At 46.5% G+C, this 18,120-nt stretch overlaps 1 protein-coding gene across 1 annotated transcript in view; it reads right to left on the bottom strand.

Moving 5' to 3' along the window:
• Window positions 1–2,651: 2,651 nt before the first annotated feature.
• The window catches only part of lonp2 (lon peptidase 2, peroxisomal), a 31,962-nt gene continuing 16,493 nt past the window's right edge, over window positions 2,652–18,120 (bottom strand). Inside the window, exons 9-15 of the mRNA XM_084168769.1 lie at window positions 14,121–14,271; window positions 13,724–13,850; window positions 9,057–9,205; window positions 7,367–7,500; window positions 5,794–6,001; window positions 5,486–5,676; window positions 2,652–3,760 (exon numbers count right to left, since the gene is read on the bottom strand). Of these exons, the coding sequence (XP_084024895.1) occupies window positions 3,530–3,760; window positions 5,486–5,676; window positions 5,794–6,001; window positions 7,367–7,500; window positions 9,057–9,205; window positions 13,724–13,850; window positions 14,121–14,271 (1,191 nt within the window). The 3' untranslated portion in view covers window positions 2,652–3,529. The remainder of the gene's footprint in view (window positions 3,761–5,485; window positions 5,677–5,793; window positions 6,002–7,366; window positions 7,501–9,056; window positions 9,206–13,723; window positions 13,851–14,120; window positions 14,272–18,120) is intronic.

The following is an 18,120-nucleotide window of genomic DNA, read 5'->3' as shown; positions in this document are numbered from 1 at the left end:
GGAAGGAGAGTTTACGGTCTAACCAGACACCTAGGTATTTGTAGTTGTCCACATATTCTATGTCAGACCCGCCGAGAGTAGTGATTCTAGTCGGGCAGACGGGTGCAAGCAGCGTTCGATTGAAGAGCATGCATTTAGTTTTACTAGCGTTTAAGAGCAGTTGGAGGCTACAGAAGGAGTGATGTATGGCATTGAAGCTCATTTGGAGGTTTGTTAACACAGTGTCCAATGAAGGGCCAGATGTATACAAAATGGTGTCGTCTGCGTAGAGGTGGATCTGAGAGTCACCAGCAGCAAAAGCGACATCATTGATATACACAGAGAATAGGGTCGGCCCGAGAATTGAACCCTGTGGCACCCCCATAGAGACTGCCAGAGGTCCAGACAACAGGCCCTCCGATTTGACACATTGAACTCTGAGAAGTAGTTTAGTGAACCAGGCGAGGCAGTCATTTGAGAAACCAGGGCTATTTAGTCTGCCAATAAGAATGTGGTGATTGACGGAGTCGAATGCCTTGGCCAGGTCGATAAAGACGGCTGCACAGTACTGTCTTTTATCGATCGCGGTTATAATATCGTTTAGGACCTTGAGCGTGGCTGAGGTGCACCCATGACCAGCTCGGAAACCAGATTGCATAGCGGAGAAGGTACGATGGGATTCGAAATGGTCGGTTATCTGTTTGCAAATTTGACTTTCAAATACTTTCGAAAGGCAGGGCAGGATGGATATAGGTCTGTAACAGTTTGGATCTAGAGTGTCACCCCCTTTGAAGAGGGGGATGACCGCGGCAGCTTTCCAATCTCTGGGGATCTCAGACGATACGAAAGAGAGGTTGAACAGGCTGGTAATAGGGGTTACGACAATTTCGGCGGCTAATTTTAGAAAGAAAGGGTCCAGATTGTCTAGCCCAGCTGATTTGTATGGGTCCAGATTTTGCAGCTCTTTCAGAACATCAGCTATCTGAATTTGGGTGAAAGAGAAGCGGGGGGGGGGGGGGGGGGGGGGGGCATGGGCAAGTTGCAGCGGAGGGTGCAGAGCTGGTGGCCGGGGTAGGGGTAGCCAGGTGGAAATCATGGCCAGCCATAGCAAAATGCTTGTTGAAATTTTCAGTTATCGTCGATTTATCGGTAGTGACAGTGTTTCCTAGCCTCAGTGCAGTGGGCAGCTGGGAGGAGGTGCTCTTATTCTCCATGGACTTTAGTGTCCCAAAACTTTTTGGAGTTAGCGCTACAGGATGCACATTTCTGTTTGAAATAGCTAGCCTTTGCTTTCCTAACTGATTGTGTATATTGGTTCCTGACTTCCCTGAAAAGTTGCATATCGCAGGGGCTGTTAGATGCTAATGCAGTACGCCACAGGATGTTGTTGTGCTGGTCAAGGGCAGTCAAGTCTGGGGTGAACCAGGGGCTATATCTGTTCTTAGTTCTGAATTTTTTGAAAGGGCCTGCTTATTTAAGATGGAGAGGAAAGCACTTTTAAAGAACAACCAGGCATCCTCTACTGACGGAATGAGGTCAATAACCATCCAGGATACCCGGGCCAGGTCAATTAGAAAGGCCTGCTCGCTGAAGTGTTTTAGGGAGCATTTGACAGTGATGAGGGGTGGTGGTTTGACTGCGGACCCAGTACGGATGCAGGCAATGAGACAGTGATCACTGAGATCCTGGTTGAAGACAGCAGAGGTGTATTTAGAGTGTAAGTTAGTCAGGATGATATCTATGAGGGAGCCCATGTTAACGGATTTAGGGTTGTACCTGGTAGGTTCCTTGATAATTTGTGTGAGATTGAGGGCATCTAGTTTAGATTGTAGGATGGCCGGGGTGTTAAGTTTAGGTCACCAAGCAATATGAACTCTGAGGATAGATGGAGGGGCAATCAATTCACATGTGGTGTCCAGGGCACAGCTGGGGGCTGAAGGGGGTCTGTAGCAAGCGGCAACAGTGAGAGACTTATTTCTGGAAAGGTGGATATTTAGAAGTAGAAGCTCAAACTGTTTGGGCACAGACCTGGATAGTATGATAGAGCTCTGCAGGCGATCTCTACAGTAGATTGCAACTCCACCCCCTTTGGCAGTTCTATCTAGACGGAAAATTTTGTAGTTGGGGATGGAAATTTCAGAATTTTTGGTGGCCTTCCTAAACCAGGATTCAGACACTGCTAGAACATCAGGGTTGGCAGAGTGTGCTAACGCAGTGAATAACTCAAACTTAGGGAGGAAGCTTCTGATGTTAACATGCAAGAAACCAAGGCTTTTGTGGTTACAGAAGTCAACAAATGATAGCGCCTGGGGAGTAGGAGTGATACTGGGGGCTACAGGGCCTGGGTTAACCTCTACATCACCAGAGGAACAGAAGAGGAATAGAATAAGGATACGGCTAAAGGCTTTATGAACTGGTCTTCTAGTGCGTTGGGTACAGAGAATATAAGGGGCCGATTTCCGGGCGTTGTAGAATAGATTCAGGGCATTATGTACAGACAAGGATGTGGAAGGATATGAGTACAGTGGAGGTAAACCTAAGCGTTGGGTAACGATGAAAGACATAGTAAATATTAACACAGTGATGCTATTTACCATAGTGTTAATATTTACTATTGTCTGTAGTTGCTGCATTCAACAGAGTACTTTCAGTATGTCACACATGCAATTGAATATTTGTATTGAAATTCTTTATTGTCATTATGCAACATTTACAGAGCTAGTTAGTGAGACTGTATCCCTTAGGGGTATGACATAGACCTGCAACAGTATAGCTACTGTGCAATCACGCTCATCCTGTATCTACACATAAAATCACTTGTAAAGCCATACCAGCAGTATTTCTCTGGATGCCAATTATGAAGCCTGTAAACCTCATTCATTCATTCATCATGTTAGATCTGAGGTACATGAACAGCATGGTCAAGGTCACCAGTCTTGTTATTTTCACATGAAATTAGGTTTGCCCTCAAATGTACATAGCCAGAACTGACTAGTACTGTTACAATTCACATAAGTCCCCTACTGTGGATTCTTCAGCCAGTTCCCAGAACAACCCAGTGTGCAGCAGACAGACAGTAGAACTAAGTGATTGATGGCCCTAACTCTGGGTCTGAACTCCACCAGGATCAGACCAGTCAGGTGATAAATGTTGAATGTCAGATCCAAATCCACAACACCATGAAGGAAAGGCAACAGGTGTTACAAGTGAGGGCACTACATTTCAACAAGTTTTTACATCAACAAGTTTAAACTCATGAACTTAAGGAAAGTGTTAAAGTAGATAAAGAACATGTTTGCATCACAGAAGCCTCCTTGCCAACAGACTAGTAAAACCCACACCCTCTTTGATAACTGCTTGTTTATGCATCCACCACAAAGATAATATGGTCAGTGTGATTCTGCCTCATACAAATGAATGTATGGAAGAGACAACATGCTATGAGCTCTCCATATCCACCAGGAAGATGAATAGGAGTTCCTGTTCTTGTATGTTAGTCATAGTGTGACATAGACCGTCTCTGTGAGTGGTGATATGATAGGGACCCATCTCACAGTTTGCTGGCGATGTGTGGTAGAGTGAGAGGGTTGGAGATTCCGGGGAACCCCCCATCGAAGGCTGCGTTCAGGACCTCGTCCAGGTTTCTGGCTGTTACGAAGTCCAGCTCCACCCGGACGTTAGCAGGGATCTCCTCCAGGTCCTTCTCATTGCGCTTTGGGATGATGACACGCTTCACCCCGGCCCTGTGAGCTGCCAGGACCTTGTCCTTGATCCCTCCCACCTGCAGACAGAATTAGGGCTGGCACAATTACCATATAACTGGCGGTTATGGATGAAGACAGTCATGAAAATAAAATAACCACAAGGGTTTTGGGAATGAACTGCTGACTGAAGACAGGACGGCCGGGCATTCGTGCGGTTGAGTCAGTTTCTGCGATAACATGGACTCTTAACGTGATGAAACTTTGTTGCCCATTGGTGAAACAAGTAAGGTGTTGTAGCAAACAATTAATAGAATGGGCTTGGAACCTCTAACCCTGGCAAACTGACTGGTAAACTCATTGGTACACTCGCAATGTCTACCTGGTATTCAATTGACTCATGACTGAAGCCTGGAGTGGAGGTTTTTATTCTAGCAGTGAAGAAATTTCAACGTCATGTCTAGACGATAATAGGCTACACTGATAACTCGTGCTTGGCTGCCAAATGTATAGTTCTACCCATAATATTTACATTCAAGTGTGATCATAATCATTATTTTAGCGATCCATGGTAGACTTCCCTCCTAATAAAAATGCACCCCATTCTGCTGATTTGAGCTGCTGGACAGTATTTGCACTTGAGATGCGTTTATGCATGAGAAAGTGAACTTGCCATTTCCAAAAAGTTTAGCTCAGTGGGGAATCGGGGATGCCCTGCTTTGCGATCTATTGACTAACTAGGACATCAACAGCCAGTGTTTCATTAAATAAGCTATAGGCACAATACTTTTTAATAGCACATTTAGGTCTAATTAAACTGACGCATGTTCAACTTCAATTCACTGGCACAATGTAGAATAGCTTAACCCTAGGCCTACTCATTGAATTTACGAGGCATTGCAAAACAAGACATTGCGAGATACAGATTATCAAGAAAGCCTATGCGCACGGTTCCGACTGTCTGTCTGCCTGCCCCTTCTCTCGCTGACTCGCCTGCTCTTTCTCTTCACTATGAAAGATGCCAGTGTGTGTTCAGGTCTTTGGTCTGTTGCGTGTTTGTAGCTTAGCCTACTCATTGATAGCCCCTCCTTTAGTGAATATGCAAGAAATTGCGAGATCAACCTACACAGTATTGCGAGATACAGCTTTTGATTTCCGATGCATGGCTCTGACTGTCTGCCTGGTGACCGACATGCCTACCTATGCCCTTCCCCTCTCTCTCTCCTTCGCTAGCTCGCTCTTTCTTTGCTGTGAAAGATGCAAGAGTTTGTGTTCTCGGAAGTAGCCTACGGCAACTAGCCTAGTCAGTCTCCTCCGTTGCAAAAATACTGAATCTTAGGGGTCGATTCCTAGCGGAATTGATGCATGACACCCAGAAATGGGAGTCGACGGGCAAGGAATCGATTATTTTGAAGTTGACTCCCCACCACTAGTTAACTGCTCATGCAATGGAAGGTATTTTGTAATGTCAGTTGAGTTGAATCAACAAATCACAGCACATATTGATGGGTACACTTCCTGATTTTACTTCCTGTTCATATGGGTACACTCACAATGGCCGCCAGTCCACCCATTATGCCATCATTGACTTGAATGGGGACGCCCATTCTTTTCATTCTATTTCTACTGCAGCACATGCAGTCAGGAGCAGAGGAAAGGAGACATTTTGCGTTTAGATTTGTGTATTTTTTTTGTTCCTATTCGCAAGGTTATTACGGAGACCGCGGTAATTTGGCTGGCCAATTACAGTCATCCACAATTCCATGACCATCACAGCACTATGTAGAAGTGTAGTTGTGTCTCACCGGCAGCACCAGGCCTCTCAGAGTGATCTCTCCAGTCATGGCCACATCGGACCGTACCAGGCGCCCACTGAACAGCGAGGCCAGGACCGTTACCATGGTGACGCCAGCCGATGGGCCGTCCTTTGTGACTGCTCCCGCTGGGAAGTGCAGATGGATGTCTGTCCCCTCCAGAGGATCTGAACCACCGACCACTACATCAGACAGACAGACACACAGTCCTTCAGCCGTCATTGTGTATTGCCTTGATATGGACGTAAATGAGTAGCAAAGCTAAGACAAAATGCATTTTGTTGTGTGTCTTCTCTCACTGTTGGTCAGCTGGTAGGTCTTGGCATTGCTGCGCAGCCAGCTCATGGCCAGGTGGGCAGACTCCTTCATAACGTCACCCAGTTGTCCAGTCAGGGTCAGCTGGCCCTCACCCTCCATGCGGCTGGCCTCCACAAACATGATCTCCCCTCCCAGGGGGGTCCAGGCCAGGCCGACGGCCACGCCCGGCAGGGTCAGTCGCTCCGACACCTGGACACGACCAGGGAGAGGAACACACAGTCATCTACACTGAGTGTGCAAAACATGAACACCTGCTCTTTCCATGACCTAGACTAACCAGGTGAATCCAGGTAAAAACTATGATCCCTAATTGATGTCACCTCAATCAGTGTAGATGAAGGAGAGGAGACAGGTTAAAGAAGGATTTTTTAAGCCTCGAGACAATTGAGACGGATTGTGTATGTGCCATCCAGAGGGTGAATGGGCAAGACAAAATATTTAAGTGCCTTTGAACGGAGTATACCAGGCGCACCGGTTTGAGTGTCAAGAACTGCACTGCTGCTGGATTTTTCACGCTCAACAGTTTCCCATGTGTATCAAGAATGGTCCACCACCCAACTTGACACAACTGTGGGAAGCATTGGAGTCAACATGGGCCAGCATCCCTGTGGAATGCTTTCGACACCTTGTAGAGTCCATGTGACATGTGACTGGGGACTACCATAGACTTCATAATAATGTGACAGGAAAATTAAGAACGCAATGTTCTTTATCTCCTAACGTATTGCACAAGTTGACTGCAAGTATTTACTTAAAAAGTAGCTACAAATATTAAAGTTAATACAAAAACGGGCAAAAGGAGATGCAACTCAATATTAGGAAGGTGTCCCTAATGTTTTGTACACTCAGTGTATACACACACCTAGATACTGGATCTATAGTCATCTACACATAACTACTATATTTTTTGTCATCTAAACACTGGATTAGAAAATAATACTGAGGTCTGAGTAAGAGTATGGGGTTTACTATGTTTTAAAACTAGTTGTAGTCCTCAGTATCCTATGCTCAGTGAGAACTAGAAGAATGCTGTGGTTTGCCTCCCCTCCAAATAACCCTCCTTCTCCTCTCCCTGCTGTACACATAAGACACATTCCAGTCCCCCTGTGAGAGCTCAAGAGCCCCTCACCCCGACCCCCAAATCCCATGGGTATGAATGGAATGCTAAGCTACATTACTAACATAAGTGTGTACTTTCTCCAGCACAACTACACTGCTTTAAGCCTGCAGCAACAACCTGAGCACAACAATCAGAAGTTGGCACATTTAGGTGAATCTATAGTACACTAGAGTACTGTTTTAAAGTTGCACCCTTCAAGTCTGCAAACTAGTAGTGTTATAAGTGCATGTTTATAGTTGGCTTTCACTCTCTCAAGAGGACCCATGTTATGGGTACATGAAAACACTTTGGCTTTAATTCTGCATGACGAGGCTTTTCTATACATCCTGCTGTATTTGCTGCACTCTGCAATGTCATCAGCATAATAAATGTTTCTCTCTCCAGTACAGTGGTGTGTGTTGGGCCAGACAGTGCCAACCCCTACCCTCTCTCACCTCCATCTCAAAGATGTGCGGCCCCAGTATGTCCTTCAGGGCGATGTGGTCGATGACGATGGGCATCTCTGGGGGCGCTGCCATGTCTGTAGACACCCCGTCAGGCTCCTCTCCCCTCCTCCCTCGCTTCCCCTCTGAGACACACAGACACACACACACAATTGAGGTGAGAGAGAATGAGAACATAGAAAGCAGGAGAGCTAATTAGAGAGATTAATATAAATATTAGCAACACCACTTCAAAAGTTCATTCGAAAGGTTGGAGGAGGATTTAAAACAACAAGGTGTGTGTTTGTACACATACTGCATGTCTGAGTGTTTGTTGTTGTGTACGGTACACAACACAGTGCGGTCACGAGCCAGCCTCTCCAAACCTCTTATTATGCACATGCTGATCACTGCCCACTTGTCATGTGACCTGACTACCAATGCCATGTGGATAAGGAGCATGGTGTTCCCCTCAACATAGCTAGTCCATTCAGTGACAACACTACACTGCAGCACAGCACTATTTTACAAACACTTAATGAAGAGTTGAAGAGGGGATAACTGAGGACACAGTCTTTATGGACTGACATAACTGTGTAGTGAGTGAATGTGTAATATAACAGAAATCAGCTCTGACAGTTCAGTCCCTCTTTGAGCTGTCTAGTGCCATGAAAGATAAAACAGAGCGAGGGATGAAACGGAGGATACAACCAGGGGAGAGAGGTGGGCAAAGGAACAACAGCCGTGCTCCTAACTGGTCATGTGACAGCTGTCATGAGCCGCCAGTCGTGGAGCAGCTGGTAGAGAAAAGACAGACACAGACCCCCCCAGAGCGCGCGCTCTCCTCCTCACAACTCTTTGTTCGGTCTGCCAATAATGTCACTGTTACCTGGCAACAGACAGCCATTTGCACAAAGAGCAGTGGAAGAGTCCCATTCTCTCCCTCTCTCTTTTTATCTGCTGCTGTTTTTCCTCGTGCAGTGGGAGTGGTTACACAGAGGGGAGGGGGCTGGGGGGGCCAATTCCATTTCAATGGGGCAACAGAGCCATAAAACCCCTCTGTTCTTCACCCCCTCTCGGCTCTGGCCGTGTTAACTGGCAGTGTGATTTTTCCTTTTACACAAGAGCTGCTGCACAGGGGAGACAGGGGGCATGTGGTCGTGAGGCCGTCTGTTAGCAGGCTTAACCCCCCCTCCCCCTCATCTCCTCTTAACCCCACCCATACCCCTCAGAAGGCGGATGGTGTGTCTGTGTACTGTGTGTATGTGTGACTCTGTGTGAGCATGCGTGCCTGTATGTTTGAGAGGGCATTGTGCATTGGTCAGCAGACTTTAGGCCAGGGACTGCACAACCAACCAGCAGTGTGAAAGTGTGTAAGGTGACGGTGCTCACTGGAGGGAGGGGGGGAGCACCTGGTAGTGTACATAGTATGATATAGCCATGTCTGTTCCTAACAACTCAATTAGCTCCAGCCTCCAGGGGCTCAAATACATCCAGGAGCAGATATTGTGATTTCACAGCTTGTATGTGGGGAGTTCTAGTCTGTCTTTATGCAGAATACAGCAGCCCACTCTGAGGCACTGCTGAGTCCAGCTCACCACTGCAGTGTGTTTGAGGGCAGGGCCTGATACTGTAGCTGTGTGTCAGTCAGTCAGTCCCCCCTCCTGCCCCACAGAGAGTGTTCCCCTGCTGGTTTTTCTACCTCCGTGCTCAGCTCCCTGGGGGGCGCTCTCAGCGGGCGCGGCCTCTGATTTGGTGACCTTGTGACCCTCTGCGACCTTCACTGCCACTGCTCGACAGATCGCACCGATCTTCCTCTCCAGGGAGCGGACACCGGCCTCACGAGTGTACCTGCACACACACACAGAGTTCCGCTATCATCAACCATGATGGTTAAAATGACTGAGTGTGACATGAGTGACTGTTTGAGACAACAGTAGTTAATGGTGGAACATCACAATCTCCCCCCTGGCCATGTCTGATAGGCACTGGCCCCATCTGCAGCATGACCACCTCTCTCCTTTCTCTTTGTTCTTTAGCCAGCCAGCCCCAGTGGCCTTTGGTCGTCTTCTATGTCTGACTACCCTTAGTGAAGTTATGGTGGAGGTGCCCATGGCTCAGTAAAGATGCCTGGACTGAACTGGGAATGTATGACTCTATACTGACAGCCTCTGTTGTTTAAGTGAACTGTATGCCTCAAATCCATCTGGGTCTAATGGTGTGTCTGGAGAAGTAGTAGGTTTATTACTGTACTACCGATCCACAACCTCTCCCTCAACGTGGGCAAGACAAAGGAGCTTATTGTGGACTACAGGAAAAGGAGGGCCGAACACGCCCCCATTCACATCGACCGGGCTGTAGTGGAGCTGGTTGAGAGCTTCAAGTTCCTCGGTGTCCACAACACTAAGGATCTATCATGGTCCAAACACACCAACACAGTCATGAAGAGGGCATGACAACGCCTCTTCCCCCTCAGGAGGCAGAAAAGATTTGGCATGGGCCCTCAGATCCTCAAAAGGTTCTACAGCTGCACCATTGAGAGCATCTTGAGTGGCTGCATCACCGCTTGGTATGGCAACTGCTCGGCATCCGACCCCAAGGCGCTACACAGGGTAGTGCGTGAGGCCCAGTACATCACTGGGGTCGAACTCCCTGCCATCCAGGACCTCTACACCAGGCGGTGTCAGAGGAAGGCCCTAAAAATTGTCAAAGACTCCAGCCACCCAAGTAATAGACTGTTCTCTCCGCTACCGCACGACAAACGGTACCAGAGCGCTAAGTCTAGGACCAAAAGGCTCATGAACAGCTTCTACCCGCAAACCATGAGACTGCTAAATACACCGAACAAGAATAGAAACGCAACATGTAAAGTGTTGGTCCCATGTTTCATGAGCTGAAATAAAAGATCCCAGAAATTATCCATACGCACAAAAAGCTTATTTCTCTCAAATTTTGTGCACAAATTTGTTTACATCCCTGTTAGTGAGAATTTCTCCTTTGCCAAGATAATCCATCCACCTGACAGATGTGGCATATCAAGAAGCGGATTAAACAGCATGATCATTACACAGGTGCACCTTGTGCTGGGGACAATAAAAGGCCACTCTAAAATGTGCAGTTTTGTCACACAACACAATGCCACAGATGTCTCAGGTTTTGAGGGAGCATGCAATTGACATGCTGACTGCAGGAATGTCCACCAGAGCTGTTGCCAGAGAATTGAATGTTCATTTCTCTACCACAAGCCACCTTCAATGTTGTTTTAGAGAATTTGGTATTATGTCCAACCGGCCTCACAACCGCAGACCACATGTAACCACGCCAACCCAGGACCTCCACACCTGGCTTCTTCACCTGCGGGATCGTCTGAGACCAGCCACCCGGGCAGCTGAGGAAACCAAAGAATTTCTGCACAAACTGTCAGAAACAGTCTCAGGGAAGCTCATCTGCTTGCTCGTCGTCCTCACCAGGGTCTTGACCTGACTGCAGTTAGGAGACTTCTGTGGGCAAATGCTCACCTTTGATGGCCACTGGCACACTGGAGAAGTGTGCTCTTCCCGGATGAATCCCGGTTTCAACTGTACCGGGCAGAAGGCAGACAGCGTGTATGGCGTCGTGTGGGTGAGTGGTTTTCTGATATCAACGTTGTGAACAGAGTGCCCAATGGTGGCGGTGCCGTTATATGTATGGGCAGGCATAAGCTACGAACAATGAACACAATTGCATTTTATCAATGGCTATTTGAATGCACAGAGATACCGTGACGAGATCCTCAGGCCCATTGTCGTGCCATTCATCCGCCACCACCTCATGTTTCAGCATGATAATGCACGGCCCCATATCACAAGGATCTGTACACAATTCCTGGAAGCTGAAAAGGTCCCAGTTCTTCCATGGCCTGCATGTCACCCATTGAGCATGTTTGGGATGCTCTGGATCGACGTGTACGACACCGTGTTTCAGTTCACGCCAATATCCAACAACTTCACACAGCCATTGAAGAGGAGTGGAACAACATTCCACAATCAACAGCCTGATCAACTCTATGCGAAGGAGATGTGTCGCGCTGCATGAGGCAAATGGTGGTCACACCAGATACTGACTGGTTTTCTGATCCACGCCCCTACCTTTTTTTAAAGGTATCTGTGATCAACAGATGCATATCTGTATTCCCAGTCATGTGAAATCCATAGATTAGAGCCTAATACATTTATTTCCATTGACCGATTTCCTTATTTGAACTGTAACTCAGTAAAACTGTTGAAATTAGTGCATGTTGCGCTTATATTTGTGTTCAGTGTAGTTAACCAAATAGCTGAGAGAATGCCAAGAGTGTGCAAAGCTGTCATCAAGACAAAGGGTGGCTATTTGAAGAATATAATATAATACAGTTGTGGTCAAAAGTTTTGAGAATGACAAGTATTGGTCTTCACAAAGTTTGCTGCTTCAGTGTTATGAGATATTTTTGTCAGATGTTACTACAAATAAACCTACCATTAAAATTATAGACTGATCATGTCTTTGTCAGTGGGCAAACGTACAAAATCAGCAGGGGATCAAATACTTTTTTCCCTCACTGTATACTGAAGTATAATTACAAGCATTCCATAAGTGTCAAAGGCTTTTATTGACAATTACATTAAGTTTATGCAAAGAGTCAGTATTTGCAGTGTTGACCCTTCTTTTTCAAGACCTCTGCAATCCGCCCTGGCATGCTGTCAATTAACTTCTGGGCCACATCCCGACTGATGGCAGCCCATTCTTGCATAATCAATGCTTGGAGTTTGTCAGAATTTGTGGGTTTTTGTTTGTCCACCCGCCTCTTGAGGATCGACCACAAGTTCTCAAATGGGATTAAGGTCTGGGGAGTTCCCTGGCCATGGACCCAAAATGTTGATGTTTTGTTCCCCGAGCCACTTAGTTATCACTTTTGCCTTATGGCAAGGTGCTCCATCATGCTGGAAAAGGCATTGGTCGTCACCAAACTGTTCTTGGATGGTTGGGAGAAGTTGCTCTCGGAGGATGTGTTGGTACCATTCTTTATTCATGGCTGTGTTCTTAGGCAAAATTGTGAGTGAGCCCACTCCCTTGGCTGAGAAGCAACCCCACACATGAATGGTCTCAGGATGCTTTACTGTTGGCATGACACAGGACTGATGGTAGCGCTCACCTTGTCTTCTCCGGACAAGGTGTTTTCCGGATGCCCCAAACAATCAGAAAGGGGATTCATCAGAGAAAATGACTTTACCCCAGTCCTCAGCAGTCCAATCCCTGTACCTTTTGCAGAATATCAGTCTGTCCCTGATGTTTTTACTGGAGAGAAGTGGCTTCTTTGCTGCCCTTCTTGACACCAGGCCATCCTCCAAAAGTCTTCGCCTCACTGTGCGTGCAGATGAACTCACACCTGCCTGCTACCATTCCTGAGCAAGCTCTGCACTGGTGGTGCCCCGATCCCACAGCTGAATCAACTTTAGGAGACAGTCCTGGCGCTTGCTGGACTTTCTTGGGCACTCTGACGCCTTCTTCACAACAATTGAACCTCTCTCCTTGAAGTTGTTGATGATAAATGGTTGATTTAGGTGCAATCTTACTAGCAGCAATATCCTTGCCTGTGAAGCCCTTTTTGTGCAAAGCAATGATGACGGCACGTGTTTCCTTGCAGGTAACCATGGTTAACAGAGGAAGAACAATGATTTCAAGCACCATCCTCCTTTTAAAGCTTCCAGTCTGTTATTCTAACTCAATCAGCATGACAGAGTGATCTCCAGCCTTGTCCTCGTCAACACTCACCTGTGTTAACAAGAGAATCACTGACATGATGTCAGCTGGTCCTTTTGTGGCAGGGCTGAAATGCAGTGGAAATGTTTTTTGGGGATTAAGTTCATTTTCATGGCAAAGAGGGACTTTGCAATTCATCTGATCACTCTTCATGACATTCTGGAGTATATGGAAATTGCCATCATCAAAACTGAGGCAGCAGACTTTGTGAAAATTTGTATTTGTGTCATTCTCAAAACTTTTGACCACAACTGTATATTGCATTGTTGGGAAGGGCCCGTAAGTAAGCATTTCACTGATAGTCTACACCTGTTGTTTACGAAGCATGTGACAATTAACATTTGATTTGATTATATTTTTGGTCTAATTATCTGTCTGTCTGTGTGTGTGTGTCTGTATGTCTGTCTGTCTGTCTGTCAGTATGTACCAGTGGGTGCCCTCTGTGACCGGTCTTAACCTGTCTGGCTCTGGTAATCTCCCCCTTCTGTCCTGCTAGAAAGATAATCACTTCCCTCCTCCTCTCTCTGACCTACCGCTCCCCTAGGGCGTGTAAAGCACCCGCGGTGTATGTGTGAGTGTGTGTGTTCGTACTTGCTAATGATGTCCTGTGTGGTGTCCTGAGGTATCTGGAGCTGTTGGGGGGTGAGTCCATGCTGTTCTAGCTGATGGGAAATCAGGTGACGATGAGCTATCTCCACCTTCTCCTCCTGAGTGTACCCTGAGAGGACATTATACACACATCCATAGAATAATGTAATACACACCTCTTCCTGACAGTTCATTACCATATTTATCCAGGCTAACACCACATCAATCTCAGAGGGGAACTACCTACTGTGTCTTGGGGCTACACCATGACGTGTGCTATTAATATGTTAATAACAAGTTACATTGATTCTACATAAATCAATGGCCAAGACAGGTACTCAATGCCCCTTCAGCTGACCCCTCTGCCCAACAAGATGACCCTTGACCCCTGGCCTCTGACCTTGCACCTGGAGGACCTCCATCCTGTCCAGCAGGGCCGGAGGGATGGTGGCCGTGGTGTTGGCAGTAGCGATGAACAGGACCTGGGAAAGGTCGAAGGCCACGTTGAGGTAGTGGTCTGTGAAGCTGTGGTTCTGCTCTGGGTCAAGGACCTGGTGGGAGTCAGTCAACTGGTTAGCAACCATTACTAATGACCTGCATGTCTACCAGCTGCAGTTGTAGAAACATTGACACTGTGTGTCTGTGTGTCTGTGTATATGTGTGTTGTTGAGTCAGACTTCACACTGCCAGAGGCAATATACAAATAATTCTGCTTTGCTTCCTCCCCCACCTCCCTTCTCCTCTTCCCTGCTCTGCCTCTCTCTATCCCTCTGAGCACCCAAGAAGATAGGGAGGGGCAGAGGAAATGCTCCTGCATTTTTAACAAAAAATATTGATTTAGAGTTAGATAAAGTAGGATTTTTTGGCAGGGACATATACAGGATGCTACCCTCCACAACATAACCTTCATTCCAAACCAAAACTCCAAACCTACAACCTGATTTTGGACGGAATTACCTGGAAGGCTTTCTACTACCAAGGATTACTATTCCCAAACTATACAGCAAATGCTCTGGCAAACAAACAGAAACCTGAAAACACCATCCAACCTGGAACTGAGTGAGTAATGTTTAGTATGAAGCTATTTTTTACTTTAAAAAACCAAGAAGAAAAATACATTACAATGATATATTTTACTTTATAAGGACTGAATGCTAAGGCTACCAAGCTTGCTAGTACAAAGAGATACAATTTCAATTAGCACTGACGTGTGAAGTGAGAGGTGTCAAAGCCCTTGAGCCCAACAATGGCAGGAGAGTCGCACAGTCTACCCCAACCAAATGGAGAGGCCTTAGAAGCACCCCCCCCCGCTGTTCAGAGGTCATTAAAATACAGTACCCTCTGAATGTAAAGAACGATAAGACACGAAAAGAGTACAAAATGAAACTCCTTATGAGGAATCAGGAGACAATTTTGTTGGGGGGGGGGTGTTAGCGATGGGTGGAAACTCAGGATCCTGGACAACGAGGACTCTGAGTCGTCTAATATAAATCTGGAACAGTTTTGGTTCAAGGCAACACCAAACAGTTCCAGCTGGACTTTCACCTAATCAAAGAAATAGCTCAGCAGGAGAAGCTCTCCCTTGAGAAACATACCCCCACCCCGAGCGGGACAGACTAGACCTCTTCATTAAATAACCCCACAGAGCAACCCCAAGCGGAAAGTCAACTTCCCAGCACAGAGTACTACTCCCTCATTGAAATGAAGGATAAATTCACCCAGCTGGAGGTAAGGCAGGTGGAGCTGGAACAGCAGGTGAACACACTCCAGTCAGCACAGACCCAGACAACAGTCCAGCACAACAATACCCCCTTACCTAGACCTGGAGAGCTGGAGGTAGAGAGAGACATATCTGCACTCTGGACTGTGGTGAGACAACATCAACAGGAGAAAGAGCAAGAGCAGGAGAAGAACAGAGCACTAGAGGAGAGGATCAGAGTGCTGGAGGAGAAGGTGAGAACGATGACGGGTGACATAGAACAACCCATTAGAGAGCTGGCCACCCCCGCAGAGAAGCCAGCAGAACAGCCCACCTCAGATCCTGGACAAAGTCTCGACACCGCAGCAGAACAGTACACCCTAGACCCTGACCATAGCCTCGACATTACAGCCAGACAAACAAATGAACAACCCCAAGCCCTGGGAACCCCAACCCCTCTGAGCAACCCCCCAGTCAGACACCCTGATAGCCCTCATGATGACCCCCCCACACCCACTGAGGACATACACAAGCCACAGATTGTACTCCTTATGGACTCAAACGGGAAATACATACAAGAAAATTAACTTTTTCCAGCCTTTATGACCAGGTCCACAAATACAAGGCAGCAGTGCCCACCTTCGCCCGGACCCTAAAGGATATTACCCACAACCGCAGACCCAACACCTCACACAGGAGCAACAGATCAACAGACACCCCGCCCAGACCAGCGAGACACTCTCCCAGACCTGCGGGGGGGTCCCCCCCACCCCCCCCCAGGACCTACACATAGAGGACCCCCGCAGAGAGGACCTACATCCAGACCACAGCACCATCAGCCACATCTACACCCCACCCCCCCAAGTCAACCATGCCCACACCCCATTTAGGCCCCCTCAGATCAGACCTATGCCTGATCAGAACCTGACTCCCTCAGCACACAGGGGGATAAACACCTACCTGGAGGTGACAGCATTCCCTCCCCCATATGCCCCCCTAGGCACAACCAAGACAACATAACCAACAAAAATGGGTCACGACTCCTGCAGCTCTTTCGCACACTGGGTATGTACATAGTCAATGGTAGGCTTTGAGGGGACTCCTATGGTAGATACACCTATAGCTCATCTCTTGGCAGTAGTACTGTAGACTACTTTATCACTGACCTCAACCCAGAGTCTCTCAGAGCGTTCACAGTCAGCCCACTGACACCCCTATCAGACCACAGCAAAATCACAGTCTACTTGAACAGAGCAATACTCAATCATGAGGCATCAAAGCCAAAGGAACTGAATAATATTAAGAAATGCTATAGATGGAAGGAAAGTAGTGTCGAAACCTACCAAAAAACAATTAGGCAACAACAAATTCAATCCATTCTAGACAACTTCCTGGACAAAACGTTCCACTGTAATAGTGAAGGTGTAAACTTGGCAGTAGAAAACATAAAGAGTATATTTGACCTCTCATCTTCCCTATCAAATCTAAAAATCTCTAACAGAAAACCGAAGAAAAGTAACAACAGTGATAAATGGTTTGATGAAGAATGCAAAAATCTAAGAAAGAAATGGAGAAACCTATCAAACCAAAAACATAGACCCAGAAAACCTGAGCCTACGCCTTCACTATGGTGAATCACTAAAACAATACAGAAATACACTACGGAAAAAGAAGGAACAGCATGTCAGAAATCAGCTCAATGTAATTGAAGAATCCATAGACTAACCACTTCTGGGAAAATTGAAAAACACTAAACAAACAACAACACAAAGAGCTATCTATCCAAAACGGAGATGTATGGGTAAACCACTTCTCCAATCTTTTTGTCCCTATAACAGAGAACAAACAGCAAAAAAATATACACGATCAAATGCAAATCTTAGAATCAACTATTAAAGACTACCAGAACCCACTGGATTCTCCAATTACATTGAATGAACTACAGGACAAAATACAAACCCTCCAACCCAAAAAGGCCTGTGGTGTTGATGGTATCCTCAATGAAATGATAAAATATACAGACCACAAATTCCAATTAGCTATACTTAAACTCTTTAACATCATCCTTAGCTCTGGCATCTTCCCCAATATTTGGAACCAAGGACTGATCACCCCAATCCACAAAAGTGGAGACAAATTTGACCCCAATAACTACCGTGGGATATGCGTCAACAGCAACCTTGGGAAAATCCTCTGCATTATCATTAACAGCAGACTAGTTCATTTCCTCAGTGAAAACAATGTACTGAGCAAATGTCAAATTGGCTTTTTACCAAATTACCGTACGACAGACCACGTATTCACCCTGCACACCCTAATTGACAAACAAACAAAACAAAAAAAAAGGCAAAGTCTTCTCATGCTTTGTTGATTTCAAAAAAGCTTTTGACTCAATTTGGCATGAGGGTCTGCTATACAAATTGATGGAAAGTGGGGTTGGGGGAAAAATATACGACATTATAAAATCCATGTACACAAACAACAAGTGCGGTTAAAATTGGCAAAAAACACACACATTTCTTTCCACAGGGCCGTGGGGTGAGACAGGGATGCAGTTTAAGCCCCACCCTCTTCAACATATATATCAACGAATTGGCGAGGGCACTAGAACAGTCTGCAGCACCCGGCCTCACCCTACTAGAATCTGAAGTCAAATGTCTACTGTTTGCTGATGATCTGGTGCTTCTGTCACCAACCAATG

Source organism: Coregonus lavaretus (genome assembly GCF_964263955.1).
Source record: "Coregonus lavaretus genome assembly, chromosome: 9".
Taxonomy (NCBI): Eukaryota; Metazoa; Chordata; class Actinopteri; order Salmoniformes; family Salmonidae; genus Coregonus; species Coregonus lavaretus.
Note: the sequence above shows the minus strand (reverse complement) of the source record. Positions and strands in the feature narration are given on the sequence as shown.